This window comes from Prunus dulcis, chromosome 4 (assembly GCF_902201215.1).
Source record: "Prunus dulcis chromosome 4, ALMONDv2, whole genome shotgun sequence".
NCBI lineage: Eukaryota > Viridiplantae > Streptophyta > Magnoliopsida > Rosales > Rosaceae > Prunus > Prunus dulcis.
Window position 1 is genome coordinate 17,527,296 of NC_047653.1, and position 14,592 is coordinate 17,541,887.

The 14,592-nt window shown below is 37.1% G+C and overlaps 3 protein-coding genes across 3 annotated transcripts; all 3 read right to left on the bottom strand.

Moving 5' to 3' along the window:
• Positions 1–400: 400 nt before the first annotated feature.
• On the bottom strand, positions 401–1,183 carry LOC117625538. Its single transcript, XM_034357082.1, has one exon. The coding sequence runs from the start codon at positions 1,181–1,183 to the stop codon at positions 401–403; it is 783 nt and encodes a 260-aa protein (XP_034212973.1).
• Positions 1,184–3,626: 2,443 nt separating this feature from the next.
• LOC117625539 lies at positions 3,627–6,208 on the bottom strand. The gene is made up of 8 exons (XM_034357083.1): positions 6,168–6,208; positions 5,931–6,083; positions 5,465–5,837; positions 4,713–4,953; positions 4,542–4,626; positions 4,374–4,469; positions 3,867–4,273; positions 3,627–3,771 (listed from the first exon to the last, which is right to left on the bottom strand). Exons 2-8 carry the CDS (start codon positions 6,054–6,056, stop codon positions 3,627–3,629), a joined length of 1,473 nt encoding a protein of 490 aa, XP_034212974.1. The 5' UTR covers positions 6,057–6,083; positions 6,168–6,208.
• A 3,120-nt stretch (positions 6,209–9,328) lies between these two features.
• Positions 9,329–11,361, bottom strand: LOC117625003 (trans-resveratrol di-O-methyltransferase-like). The gene is made up of 2 exons (XM_034356554.1): positions 10,440–11,361; positions 9,329–9,768 (listed from the first exon to the last, which is right to left on the bottom strand). Exons 1-2 carry the CDS (start codon positions 11,208–11,210, stop codon positions 9,469–9,471), a joined length of 1,071 nt encoding a protein of 356 aa, XP_034212445.1. The 5' UTR covers positions 11,211–11,361; the 3' UTR covers positions 9,329–9,468.
• Positions 11,362–14,592: the final 3,231 nt, after the last annotated feature.

A 14,592-nucleotide genomic window follows, 5' to 3' on the forward strand; every position in this document is an offset into this window, starting at 1 on the left:
TCCTTCCACACAAAAAAAGTATTCAACGTCAATCAGTGTTCAACTTTTGCTTAAGAAACGTGTAACCAAATCCTTCATTGCAGAGTGGGAAAATGTCATTCCCAAGCACCGGTGAAAAGACACCTATTTACTCCATGCATGACTTTTCGTTTACGAAATATGAAGATTGGGGTCGGTGAGCAAAATATCTGTGTCAATAAAATATCAATCCTAGCCGTCTATGATGTAAGTAATAATTCCCCTATCTAATAAATATTATACATTTATATATAAAACGGTTTATGACAAAATACCAACTTTTAAACAACATTTATACAACATATGTACAACGTAGCCAGCCAACCTAGAAGTGAAGAGAAGCAAGTCCACAATGCATCAAAACCGTAAATTTGTACTCAAACTAATGCAAAAAAACGTGATTCCCTCGCACAACATACTCACGCATCAGTTTGGACCAAAAAATACTCTCGCGGTGCCATTTGCATCGATTGCAACAAGTCCAGAAGGCAGGATTTATCTTGTCTTCACTAGGCCAGCCTTGAATAACAAAATGCCATTCATTGTTGTTACAAGCGCTGCAGCGATTAAACTTAATCTTCCCATAGTCAAACATATCTACGATATGTGTTGCAACACATGCTGTGTTTAATCTTCGTGTCAAAGCATCCCTGGTTCCTTTCATATCAATGTTGTTACGTTGATTCAAAGAACACAAGAATTGTAATGCATCCTCTTTTGACTGACCAATTTCGGACATACCAAGTAGTCCAACTACATAAGCCGCTTCCATATGGCCTGCCGTGGCTGCATTGCGCATCCCATACAACGCTTCCACCTTACCGTGCTTGAAAAAAATATCGAATGCTTCTCTAAATATGGACTCAGGGTTATCGCAAGCCCTGCATTGTTCCAAGAAATGCTGGACCGTAGGTCTGGCACGGTACCAGATAGGATGGTATGGGTACTTTGCCATTGAAATGGTGTTCCACACTTGTGGACTGTTTGCCAAAGTTTGGAACAATGGGCACACAGATGCCATACGGAAGAGATCTTCCGATGATTCGGTTGCCACGCATAACATCACTTGAAACCAAGCGGACTCCGGGATGAAGGCTTGGGGCATATCCAAATGGACATGCTTCCTTCTCTTTCCTCCGATTGTAGTGAAGTGTTTCGAATTCATTGAACAGTTTTTGGAATGGAACGATTTGAGGAGAGGCAGAGGTGCAAAACGAGAATATTTGGGGTACACGTTTTGTTTTAGCGGATGATTTATAGTGTTTTGAAAAGGTGTTTCCAGGTGGGGTATTTCGAAGTTGACCGTTTTCAAAGAAACTGAACCCAAGTGAATTAAAACTGAAGACAAAAGAAGGATAAACGTCATAACGGTGCATACAGAGTCAGACAGTCAAAAAGTTAATTAAATGGCTGTTTGCATAGCCATATTTGGGATTATCCCACTATCAAATTCATTGATACAAATGTGATGGATTACTGACTAGTGAAAGAAGGTCCCATCATATACTTTTCCATTTTCCCACACCCAACTACCCCTAGTAATGTTATTAAAATGGAACCAATAATTATGGATTCTTATCCAACTAGTTGCCTTAATGAAATATAAATAAAATAATAAATTTGAAGCACTGTCCCCTCATTTTTCAGAAATTATAATTGGTAGTGAAGTAGTTTATATTGCTTTTCGGGCTAAGAGATGTCACAATGCTGACGGTACATGTGTCGACATCGTGACCAACCCACCAAATTATCCCAAAAAAAATAAATATAACTCGATTTGGGCAGAGATGAGAGAGAGATGAGTTACAAGTTTAGGGTTATGAGTGAAGGGGTATGAATCACAACTATGAGTGAGAAGGTATGAGTCCGAAGAGGTTTCAGTGAGAAGATCTGAGTGAGAAGAGTTACAACTGAGAAGATTGAACATGTCTTCGTCTTCATCTCCCGCTCAAACAAAGAGGTGTCACTATTGTGGAGCTACAATGGTGCTTCGGGTTTCAAAATCTGAAAAAAAATCGAGGGAAGCCATTCTGGAAGTGTCTAACCTCCTATGTAAGTTTTAATTTAAAGAATATGTATGTGGGTGAAAAAAAAAACCTATGTCTACCTCTGACATAATTATTTTCCATATATGATGCCTGCAATTAGGGAGCCACCAGTTGCAATGGATTCGAATGGGTTGATGTAACCTCCGCTGAAGCGGAACATCAAGATGACACGTATGATGCTAGAGTGCTGAACATGCTGAAGTCCATTAAGGACTTGGTACTAGTTTTATTAGTTGTATCAATTGTCATTTTATTTGTTCTGTTAATGATCATTTAACTGCACGGCTTCTCCTAGTTTGTGAAAGTTCTCCCGCACAAGACATGTTGCACGCACCACCAATGAGACCCTAAACCCATTTTGTAATATTTGTTCTTCAAATACGTGGATTGGCATTGAATTTCAACAAATGCATTAATTTGTTTGAAAACACGCAAAAACGTTCCAACACTTACTTTCAAAAACCAAGTAATAACGAAGACGATAAAATCCGTCATTCAGGGCCAATACGATAAAATCATACGAAGCATTAATTTGTTTTTATTGCTCCGATATTGAATGTTTATTGACAATGTATTGATGGTTGACATGTTTATTGAAGGTTTATTTATTATTATAATCTCATATTTCGCATGTTATTGAACAAATAGTGAATGTTTATTGAAGTTAAGAGGAGTGTTTCCTTCTTTATTATTAGTAACTGCATGTATTTGGCATGTTATAGAACCGATATTGAATGTTTATTGAAGGTTTATTGATAGTTTGCTGCATGTATATGGAATATCATTGCCCCAATATTGGATGTTTATTGGGGCCACAAGTATCACTCAAGTAAGAATGAAGGGGGAAACGGACCTTATTCTTTCTTTTAGTAGGAAGAACAACTGTTAAGTTTAATATCGTATTCAATACGACTTCCTTATGGTTGGTGTACTTGGGGACTGAAGTATATTGCATCATTATTGCATGACCTTATTGTGTGTATATTGCATCATTATTGCATGTCTATTGTGTGTATATTGCATGTCTATTGTGTGTATATTGCATGTCTATGTGTGTATATTGCATGTCTACTGTGTGTATATTGCATGTCTACTGTGTGTATATTGCATGTCTATTGTCTGTATATGGCAGGCCAATTTTTTGTATATTGTTTGTCTGTTGTGTGTGTATTGCTTGTCGAAACGCAAGTGAATTGTTGTTCATTTTGTGTATGGGTCTTTGTTTCTACTTTTATGGTACTGAGCTGCCGAAAACATTTCGCATGTTTAGACACCTATTATGATGCAACACATTGCGATTAATGGTGGCTTGCATCAACAATGACATATCGCATTGCAATGATGTAATACACTTAAAAAGCCATCTTCAAATCCCAATTCACATATGCAGTCTTAAAATTCCAATTCAATGCAGTTTGGTTAACAAACATGTAAATGTCATGAAGGAGTTAGCGGTAGAATTCGAAAAGGATTTGTACGTCTCAATTGTGTATTTACATTAGTTTGAGAATGGACATTCCCAAAACCATATACTGTACCATTTGTCATCTTCAACCAATATCATGGGAAGTAAGCATCTCCCCTTGTGATCTCCGCAGCCAATTTCAACCGAAAAAAAGGCATGTTGTGCGAGGTGCAAGTAGCTAACGGAAGCTGAGCGCTGAAAAGCTCAATGTACTTTAACACAAACATGCCACAATCGCCTCTGAAGCAAAACAAGAACTCGATCAATTCAACTAATGACATTCTAACGTAATTGACAATTGAAAGTACTAAAATTTAAAAAAAAGCGGTGCTTACTCATTAGACTGTTGTGGAACATCCACACGCTCTATTGGCCACGGACACCACCAATCTCGGCTGCAATTGTTTGCATAAACACCTTCTTCATAAAAGTCCATGGTGTTGAGAAGATTTGGAAGCGTAATTGATAGCGGGGCAAGTTCTTCCTTTATGATGTCATCTGGAATTAGTGAAACCTTTGAATCGTACACTTTGATTTCACACAATACCAGATCAATCATTACAGCCACCCAATGCTTGTACTTCGTCAACATAAATGGGGTATACACCTTATAGACGTTCTGCCAATCCATCCCACACGGAGGAACCTTCCCATTTACAACGTTTAGTAAACTTTTTCTGATTTTCCACCCAACCTGCTGTTTTTTCCTTTTATCCTCCGCAAAGCAAGTACTTATGTGATTCTGTGAAATACAAAACAATCAATGGTTAAACACCTCCGATAAAGGTGTGTATGGATAATGTGTAATTATTAACGGCACTTGGTCAAGGCCGATGACATACCATAAAAAAAACATCGGTGGTTGTCCAGTCAGCTATTTCAACATCCTCCAACTGTTGTTGTCGCTTCCGCATGAGATACAACCCCAAATCAAGGTGCTGCAACATGTTTTTCTTGTCAATCTCATAATCTATGGACATTAAAACAAATGCATAATCAATTACACTTACATCTCCTTTCAGCCAACCATCAGCTTTCACGAGGGAAGCCAAGAATTCAATCTCAGCTTCCACGTTTCCAAATTGCATCACCAAACTATGAATAAAAACAGTTTTAGAAAATGGCCAATATTAAAAATTATATACAGTCATGCTTCTATCTTATAATTGCAAGGGACTTACTTTGGGTCCTGGCGCCATTCCCAACAAAGTTTCAGCAAATTCACCAGATCATCATGGGGAATCGCCTTCATTGGGTCTAACGTCTTCAGTCCGGTTGTCTGTGCCGCAGTTTTTGGAACCAATTCACTGGCTTCAATGATCTTCCACTTCGGAATGATCCTCTTCCTTTTCCTTAATTGGACCCCTTGTGCGGAAGCTTTACCGTTATGATTCAACCAGACGTTCAACTTAGATAGCACAGCTGTGTGTTGATCCAAATCAATGTCCCGGATACTAAACTCAAGCTGTGTCCCCTCCGTGCTCTCGCCAATGTCACCCCCAAGCAACATGACTTCATTATCTTCTTTCTCACATTGGTTTTTTGCACTTCCTTTTCCTCACTTCTTTGTCTTTTCACTTCCTTGCCCTCCTTTTTTTTCCTTTGCAGTTTCCCTCAACCTTACTGCTCGTTCTTTTCACTTCCTCTCCCTCACTGCTCTGTCTTTGGCCTTTTTTTCCTTTGCTACTTTTTACTTGCACTTGCTCTCCTTCACTTGTTTTCCTTTGCCCTTCCTCTACCTCACTTGGTTTTCCTTGCACTTCACCCCCTTCAATCCCCTCCTCTTCCTTTTCCTCTCCCTCATTTGTATTACTTGGCCCTTCACCCCCTTCAATCCCCTCCTCTTCCTTTTCCTCTCCCTCATTTCTATTACTTGGCCCAACACCCCCTTCAATCCCTTCATCTTCCTTTTCCTCTCCCTCATTTCTGTTACTTGGCCCTTCATCCTGTTGAAGTAGGTCATCCATTTGAGGATATCCCTTAAATAGATGTGAGACGACACAGCGATTCGTCCTCTGTTTCAGTAAAGCTAGGTCCCTCCTTACTTCCTGCTCAAACTGAGGACCTAAACATTGGTCCAACAGTTTTTCCATCCGTATGACCTTCAAGTGAAGGACGTCTTTTTCCCGCTTTACTTGAAACAACTCGGACCTCAACAAGCTTACCACCTTGTTCAACTCATCAATATCACCACATGAAGAAGGAATTGGCTCTGCCGAGACAACAGCAGGGCGATCCTGTGGCCAACTCCAATATGGCTGTCTCATTTCCTCTTCACTCGGACATAGCGCCCGCAACTGAACTGACTGTTTCAGAATACAGACAAGAGTCATATTAAATCATTCTACTTAATAAATTCATTCAATCTTATCAATAGTTCCAAGGGCTGCAAACCAAACCTCTTTGCTCTGGAAAAAATAATTGTTCAACTTTCTCATCTCTGGAACAGACGTAGTAGTTCTCCATCGCAAAATACGCGGGACAGCGGTCGGATCAACAACCTTGCAGTAATTCAGGTCCGCCATTCTAGGAATTAATTCATATACCCAAATCTACACAATTCAAAGGACAAAAGTCATTATTTATGTTTTAAAGATAAACAAAACATAACTGACATGAACATTATTACCATGTACCTGGAAAGCATACGTGAAACCTTTAAAACTCCAGCCACTCCTTTGCGCTTCACCATGCTTATCCTTCTTGCCCTTCTCATTTCTTCCGGCTTGTTCCCGTTACCTTACTTTTCCCCTTCCCTCTTCCCTCTTCATTTTCAAAGCTTTTCACATACTTTGTTGGTGCAGAAAATAGACTGTCTTGGGTTTTGTCAAAGGACACCGAACCCCACGGATACCTGTTGAACGCATCCAAGTCCTCTACAAGGGTCAGGTAATTTAGATTGATGTTCAAATGTTTGTCCCTTCCCAAAACCACTAACTCAGCAAAGTAAACAAGAGCTAGCTTGTAGATGTCATCTTCCTCTGTGCACCTCAGAAATGCTTCTTCTAAAGCATTGCATGTAATTCCTTCGTCTATAAAATATCTTTCCCGAAGTCTGATTCCATCACTCTCTCCACTGGAAACTTCAGGCACTTCCCCAAAACGAAGCCCTGTGATCAAACAGAAATCCTGACGAGTGAACTGAGCAACGTCACACCCTAATAAGAAACTCAGTCCATCCAAGTCTTTCACACCCTGCCCCGCTACTCTACGCAACACAACCCCATGCACAATCTGCCCGCTAAACTGAATCTTATCTATATTCAGAAGATGGCCAAAGCATGATGTCTTGAATTGTTCTAATTGTTCCGCACTCAACTTCGCTCGAAGTGCAGCTAGAGATGAATTTGCATGTGAGCAGTTGTTCACCCGTGACGAATATGCCTCTGCCTCTGGCCATACCAGCTCCACGTTGGATCCCATTTCCTCAAATACAATGTCAAATAACGTGAACACATATACTACCATGTATTTGCACAATCACAACTAGTCAACCAGGCACATTACAAATTTTACAAATTACATGAGCATAGGGATTACTGATCACAGGCTTTAACATCATCAACGCAATGTGACACATTTTGTGCAAATACATGTTAATGCAATGCTTATGTGAATTACAAACAATTTCACCTGTTTTATTTATGGATCCATACTCGTGTGAGTGCAATCTAGGCAAGTTCTGCACTTCACACACATGACAATTATTGTCATTTCATACACAACACAAACTACATAAATAAAAAATATAGTGGAAGGAAGCAAAGCAAAGCATCTACTCTGCTATCTGCTTGCTAAGCAATTGTCAGATTTCATCTTTCTTTCTAGCTTTTTCTTCAGTCATCCACAATCGTCATAGATCAACCTTTATTTCAAATGCTTTGCACTTTTATTCATCAGTTTATTATTATCTGTTCTCATTTATCATAGGCAAATTTAGTAACAAATGAAATAATATTTATTTCAAAAAATATATAAATTCTAGCGCCAGAGAGGTACTCTGCACTCTGCACTGCTTCAAATGTGGAAGTTTTGAGGGCCTCCTCCAATTCAACACCATTATCTTATTCATATCATTACTGACATGTTATTGACATGTGATTGACATCTATTTTCATTCGTTTTTTGACATATACCCAAGCAACAATTACCATGCAATTCAAGCACAAAGAAGAGATGCCAAATCCAACAACATTGATGGTACAAATTTGGGAAAACCATCACTCTAACCCTAAACTCAAATTCCATAAATTACTCATCAAATGCTTTGCACTTCTATTCATGAGTTTATTATTATCTTTTCTCATGTTTCTCAGGCAAATTTAGTAACAGAGGAAATCATATTTATTTGAAAAAATATATATATATATATACATATTATAGCGCCAGAGAGATAATCTGCACTATGCACTGCTTCAAATGTGGAAGGTTTTGAGGGCCTCCTCCAATTCAACACCATTATCTTATTCAGATCATTATTGACATGTTATTCACTTGTTATTGACTTGATTTTCATTCTTTTTTTAACATATACCCAAGCAAAAATTAACATGCAACTGAAGCACAACGAAGAGATGCCAAATCTAACAAAATTTATGGTACAAATTGGGGAAAACCATTACTCTAACCCTAAACTCAAATTCCATAAATTACTCACCAAATGCTGGTTATTGCAAGCCGTCTGTGTGGGGTGTTTCTGTTTCTTTGCTCCACAAATGGAACCTACCACTTCCAACGACTACAACTTCTCTCCTTCCCCTTCCACTGCTTCGCCCCTTCACTGATTTGGAATCCACACTTTTCCCCTTCTACTCAAAATAACTACTTTTTCAGGGTCTGGAGAACGTGAGTGGCGAATCGTTGCCTTCAACTGTCGTTAGCCGTTGCCTTCATTGGGTTTCTCAGACCTCTGGGTTTTAGAGAGATGAGTTTTTTCTGTTCAAACTTCGAAATTGCCTCTTCTGCTTCTTTTTCGGACGTCTTTCCCTCTTCTTCTTCTTTTTGGACGTGCTGGATATTCAATTCGGGTTTGGGTTCCCCACCTACCCAATTGTCAAACTTTATCTCAATTCTCCCCAGCCCTTGGATTGATCTGATGGCTATAAAGTGAACCAAAATTTTAGCACAAACATGAACTTATTTAATTGCATCTAACAATAGAATATTAATTTTTACATGTTTAAAAAGATCCAAAATTCTGGAGTTTTGACCAATTTCTTTTGAGGAAGCAAATAGTGTTGGGGAAAAGTATTTTTGACTCTTAATTTCTTTTGTATATTTAATAGCCAAAATGTTAGTTAACTTAGAAATTTGACTCTTAATTAGAAATTTGACTCTCTTAATTTCTTTATTTTCTTCAAAGAATTGACTAAACAAAGAATCATACATTTGAGTTTGCTTTTGGGGCTTCCGCATTAAAAGCTTAAAGAGTACGATCCTACTAATGGTTTAGAATTAAATGAATTAGCTTACCTAAGCCGACTCCCTAATACTTGTCAAATCACACCCCAACCTTGAGTTTTGATTGAGCTTGGCTATAGAGTATTTTACCAGAGCAACATATAAGAAAGGGTAACGTGTATTGATGGGGTCGACGTCTATTAGAGAAGTGGTACATAATGTAGTATAAAAATGTGATATGCCTAGTATTTTTCTATAAGAAGGGACACTACATGTCGAAGGCCACATAAGTCCTTGTGATTATTCAGGCTGGAGCTTATCAAAGATAAACCTCAAATATTACCTTCAACTGGATTACAGAGGTATATAGTTTGATATATAAATTATTCTAATCAAATATCACAAAAACAAAATGCAAGAACAATTTTATTCGTTAAACAATTATACATCACGGATAAACCTGAATTGGCTTAAACATGAATATTACAAGCGTATATGTAAATTATTCCAAACCAATACAAGCCGGAGAGGAGAATATCAAGGATAAACCTCAATTAGATATCTTAAACCGCAAATGGGAGTTATCTTATAGTCGCTGAAACCTGCATCAGAAAATAGCTTAGCCCATTCTTTCTCAGTCCTTTCTTTTCCTGTAAACAACACCATCATCAACATATCGAAGAAGAGCTGCGGCTCAATTGATTGGTCATCTCCCTTCTGCTTCATTACCATGTCGATGATAATCACCTTGCCTTTCTTTTCCTTCCTTGTAATTGCCTCTTTAGATCGCTGAAGTATTTTTATACATTCTTCATCGGACCAGTCATGCAATATCCACTGCTAGTCATGAGCAGTCACCATTCATAAGAGACGGATATACAAATAGAGAATTTCGATCTTAAACAATTATTAAGATATATAATAAAAATGATACTAGTCGGTGCTATAATAAAAATGGAATATGACCTTTATCTATCACTACTCTAAAACTCCACCATGTACATAAAATTTGAAGATAAAAAAGATAAAAACGAAAACAAAGCAAAAGGAAAGGGTATAAACAAAAAACATGTAGTTAAGGGAAATAGCATACGTGTTAAAAATAAGGCCAATCGTATGTTTGTTGGGAAACATTATCTATGCTATGTGTTCAATTTCTTTGCTTCTTCAAATAATTCAAATTATTATAGCTTCACAAGTTTGAAGGGGAAATGTCCTAATCCGGTGTTAACTAATTTCTTAGCTTAAAATATCTGCAGCAGGAGGGTAAAATTTAAAAGGTTTAATGAGTGGTCCTTGTTACTTGCATGCATGTAATTATCACATGCACCGACACCATGAAACTAGAAGGGATCTAAAATATCACCATACACCATGAAATCACATTCTACAATGAGAAGGAATTTTCAATGTCATATTAACTTACTTACTGATTGCTCTCAACTGCTCGTGTATATGCATATATAATAACTTGATTGGGGGTAACATAATCAACGAAATGTACGTACCTTCATTAAAATTGCATCTGTGGGAGGAATGGCCTCAAACATGTCCCCTCCAAAAAATTTCAAGTTCTTACTCCCTTTTAGGTCAGCGACCACATGTGGGAGATCAAATACAATGCATTCCACATGGGGAAATACATCAGCAATGGCCTTGGACATGGTTCCTATACCACCCCCAACATCAACCAAGGACTCCAATCCCTCAAACACCCCCTTATACTCATTACTCACCACCTTCGAGATTAGTCGAGCATCACTAGCCATGGAATCATTGAAACTGTGGGAAAGACTTGGCTCGAGGTTCCCCAAATCCCAAAATGTTGTCCCATGCGCCGTGAAACATGCTGTAGGGTCATCATTTTGGAACCAAGTGCTAAAGTAATGCCACGGTTTGGTTATAAAAGGATCAAGCTGGCCAAGTAAGAAGGGTCTTGCGCTTAAGGGATCGTCCTTAAGAAGGAGCCTGGAAGCATCCGTGAGCACATAACCTTCTTCCTCATCAAGTTCACTCAGCTTTTGGCGACAGAAGAAGCCCGAGTGCACTAAGATTCGCATGAGCCGGTGGACACAATTGGATTTTTTTGGGTGGATTGGCAATGCAGATATAAGATCAGAAAGGCTCATGGGATTGCCATGTTTCTTTATGATGTCTGGTATACCTAGTTGAACTGCACATTTGAGAGACATAGGGTTTATGAAACTGAAAATGCAATTCCAAATGTGGGCTTGAGCTTGGAGTAGGTTGGCAGAACTCATTTCGTTACTCAAATCCATGTATTTGGCTCGAGATTAATTAGTGCGGGATAGCATGGCTATCCAGATAAATTTATATAGGCGTGGAACTTAATGCCAAAATTGGAAATTGCAAAAGGGTTCTTATTGCAAACCTAAGCTCTACGAACGTGCAGGCCTTTCCAGAAAAGTATAAAGAAAAGTAAGAACTAGGCCTACATACTATATGGGTAATATATATTCGGTATTGGGTACTAATTTAATTTGCAATTGTGTTTGTTAAAAAAGAAAAAAGTAATGTGTTTTTTATGCTTCAACGTGCAAGATTGAAAGTGTCTATGGGTCGAATGTACATGAATAATATAACAAATATTAGGCTAGTTAGGAAGAGGTTTGTAGTTTAAATGATTAAGAATATTTACCTAGCACCTGTGTTCCTAGGTTCGATTCGCCCCATTCTCACAACAGCTTCTATAAAAAAAAAAAAAAATTGTTAGCCTGGTTAGAACTTTACAATATTATGGGTCAGAAATTGAGGGATGGCGACATGTCCCAAACTGGAAGAACGACATGACGTAGCACGATCTTAGTCATGCAAACCAATGTTGGCAATCGAGCAGAAATGGCAATGGAAGCCATGTGCCTTATCTCTTTCTAGGCCTACCATTTGGTTTTGGTCAGAAATTGAACCGACTAATAACTCCAATTGTCTTGGTATTGGGAACCAATTTTAGTGATGCACACTGGCTATTTGCAATGGAGCATTAAAATGACAATGGAAGTCATGTGCCTTATATCTTTCTAGGCCTACTATATATTTTCTTTTGAACAGAAATTGAACTGACTAATAACTCCAATTGTTTTGGTTTTGGGATGTCGACATGTTCCGAACCCAAAGAGCGATGTAGCACAATCTGATTGATGCACACTAGCTATTTGCAATGGAGAATAAATGCAGATGGAAGACATGTGCCTTGTCTCTTTCTTGGCCTACTATTTGGTTTTGCTCAGAAATTGAACTGATTAATAACTCAAATTGTTTTGGCTTCACATGTGGACCATTATGTGGTGTTTCTACATGAGGAGTCGTGTTGAACAATATAAAGTCTCACATCAAAATGTTCACACAACATATAAGTGGTTCCACTACTAATAGAATCAAGACCTTTTGTATAAAACTCTACACCTACTGAATATGAAGGTGATTAAGTTGGGGACAATATTGATATATGTTGCTAGTAGTGGACCACTAGCATGTCGCTCTTAAATTTATCATATATTATTTATATATTATATAATATATATCTAGAAAATGTCCTCATGTGAAATAAAAATAAGTTACCCATCCCTTTTTACATATGTGATACATAAATTATATGTACAATATTCAAATAAGTACAAAGTTTATAAAAAAAAAGGGAGATATTTAGTCATACACCCATTCTTAGCACTAATGATATAGATAAATCATGTACCATTTAATTACTATTAACAAACGAAAAAAAAACCCAAAAATGACACCTTTGATTATTAAATTACTTTGATGCCCTATTGAGTGTTTTGAATTTTTTTACTAGGTTTTGGGGTTGGACTTGTTTTAAAAAATTAATGTCAGTTTTGTAATTTATGATAAGTTAAAAGTCTCTTTGTTATGTTGTAAATGGGCTTTGAGTGTGTTTCTAAAGTCTATTTTATGTTAGGATTTTTTTTTTTTAATCTGGACCCATATTTTGAGTATAATAGTGAATTTCCTTTAAAAAATTTGGTACCCCAACGTATAGATTGAAAAATTAGTTTCACAAACATATATAACTATAATTTGGGGGTAGTGCTCGAGCTTTGTGCATTATACATGCACGAAACTCCAAATGAAAATAACATTTTTATTTCTTTGCTAAGTAGGTTTTTCTTTCGTGAAAAAAAGGTAAATGGTTTTTATACTTATAGTGCTCTCAACCCTAAGAGAAATATCACTAAATTAATTATTAGTTGGTATCTGTATATTTTACGTAGGTACACTAACTTGTAGATAGATACCACTCAAAAAAAATATATTATATAGATAGATAATAATTTTTGACACTATAGATAAGTACAGGGTGTGGCGCTCAAGCCATTATACATGTCTGCATTTCCAAATAAAAATATAATCACTACTATAAAAATCGAAATAGACGACGGGAAACCACCATCATCTAGAAGGTTTTTCAACCGTAGTGAAATCGACCACCATCTTTTGTATAAAAAACAACGACGGTTAATACCCGATGTCGTTAAGGCATTCAACGTCCTGATTTATTACGAACCGATGTGTAATTACTATATAATTAGCCTAAAATAAAATCTTCGACAACATTAGATGACAGTTTTATGAAAATTGAGACGTCTAAAGAGTGTTACATGTCAAGATCAAAAGAAGAACCGACGTACAGATAATTATCCACCTCCCAAAATGAAGGAAAAAAGACTTGGATAAGATAGAAACCGTCGTGGTTAATTTATACTACGTTAAACAAACAAAGAAACCGACATCTAAAACATAAACAATGACGTGCACACAAACCAATAGACGTTTAAAGGGTATTACATGTCATTTGTCTCTTATAATAACCGATGTAACATGCCATAACCACGTCCTGCACCTGGCATCACCAACGCTTATGTAATTATCCATGTCGCGAAGTATAATAAAAACCGACGTGTTAAGTTTATTCCACGTTTGTTTCTTGCAAGAATCGTCCTTAATTACTGATCATTGATTAAGGGCGAGTTTGGTATTACTATAATGTTAAAATAATCTCTCTCAGATTTGCTGTGAGAGAGAGCAGTTTGGTGCTTGGTAAACTTTTTGTTATAAGTGTTGTTTGTATAATAATCAGTTTTTGAGTGTTTGGTAAATATTTGTGTGAAAGTGTTGTGAGCTGTGTGTAATGACTAAAAAGGGTATTATGTTGAAATGGCTTTTCTGTTCAAGTGTTTGGTAAAAGAAAAAGCACTTTCACGTTATTTATATATATATATATTGGTATTAAATATGTTTCCATCACACCCTAAAAATTATTTTAATTATAAAATAAATAAAGTATTCAATTAAAAATAAATATATTGTCTATAATATCGTCATAACAAAAATGAAGCTAGTCATAAACAAGCAATCATATGTTTAATCTTCTGCAGTTTCAGCCAGTTCTCCCGATGACAAAGTCGAGAGTTAAATGACCGGGCTGGACAAAATGGATGAATTATTGTTATGTTTGTTATATCATATGGTTTCGTACAAGGAGTCTGTTGCATACAAGAATTGTATACTATATAGCCTGTTCTAAAGTCATGCTTACGGTTTAAGGTGAGAGTTAAGTTAAATGTTTACAAAACTGTATTGAAATGCAGGTGTTCATTTATGAATCGATTGTTCTGGCGTGTT

Excerpts from the sequence above, each read along its gene's own strand:
- LOC117625003 (XM_034356554.1), bottom strand. The coding sequence starts at position 11,210 with ATGGATTTGAGTAACGAAATGAGTTCTGCCAACCTACTCCAAGCTCAA. Across the intron at positions 9,769-10,439 it reads CAGATGCAATTTTAATGAAG|TGGATATTGCATGACTGGTC; the intron begins GTACGTACATTT and ends CATGACTAGCAG.
- LOC117625539 (XM_034357083.1), bottom strand. The coding sequence starts at position 6,056 with ATGGCGGACCTGAATTACTGCAAGGTTGTTGATCCGACCGCTGTCCCG. Across the intron at positions 4,954-5,464 it reads TCAACAGGATGAAGGGCCAA|CTGTGCTATCTAAGTTGAAC; the intron begins GTAACAGAAATG and ends ATCAACACACAG. Across the intron at positions 3,772-3,866 it reads GTTCCACAACAGTCTAATGA|AGGCGATTGTGGCATGTTTG; the intron begins GTAAGCACCGCT and ends GTTTTGCTTCAG.
- LOC117625538 (XM_034357082.1), bottom strand. The coding sequence starts at position 1,183 with ATGAATTCGAAACACTTCACTACAATCGGAGGAAAGAGAAGGAAGCAT.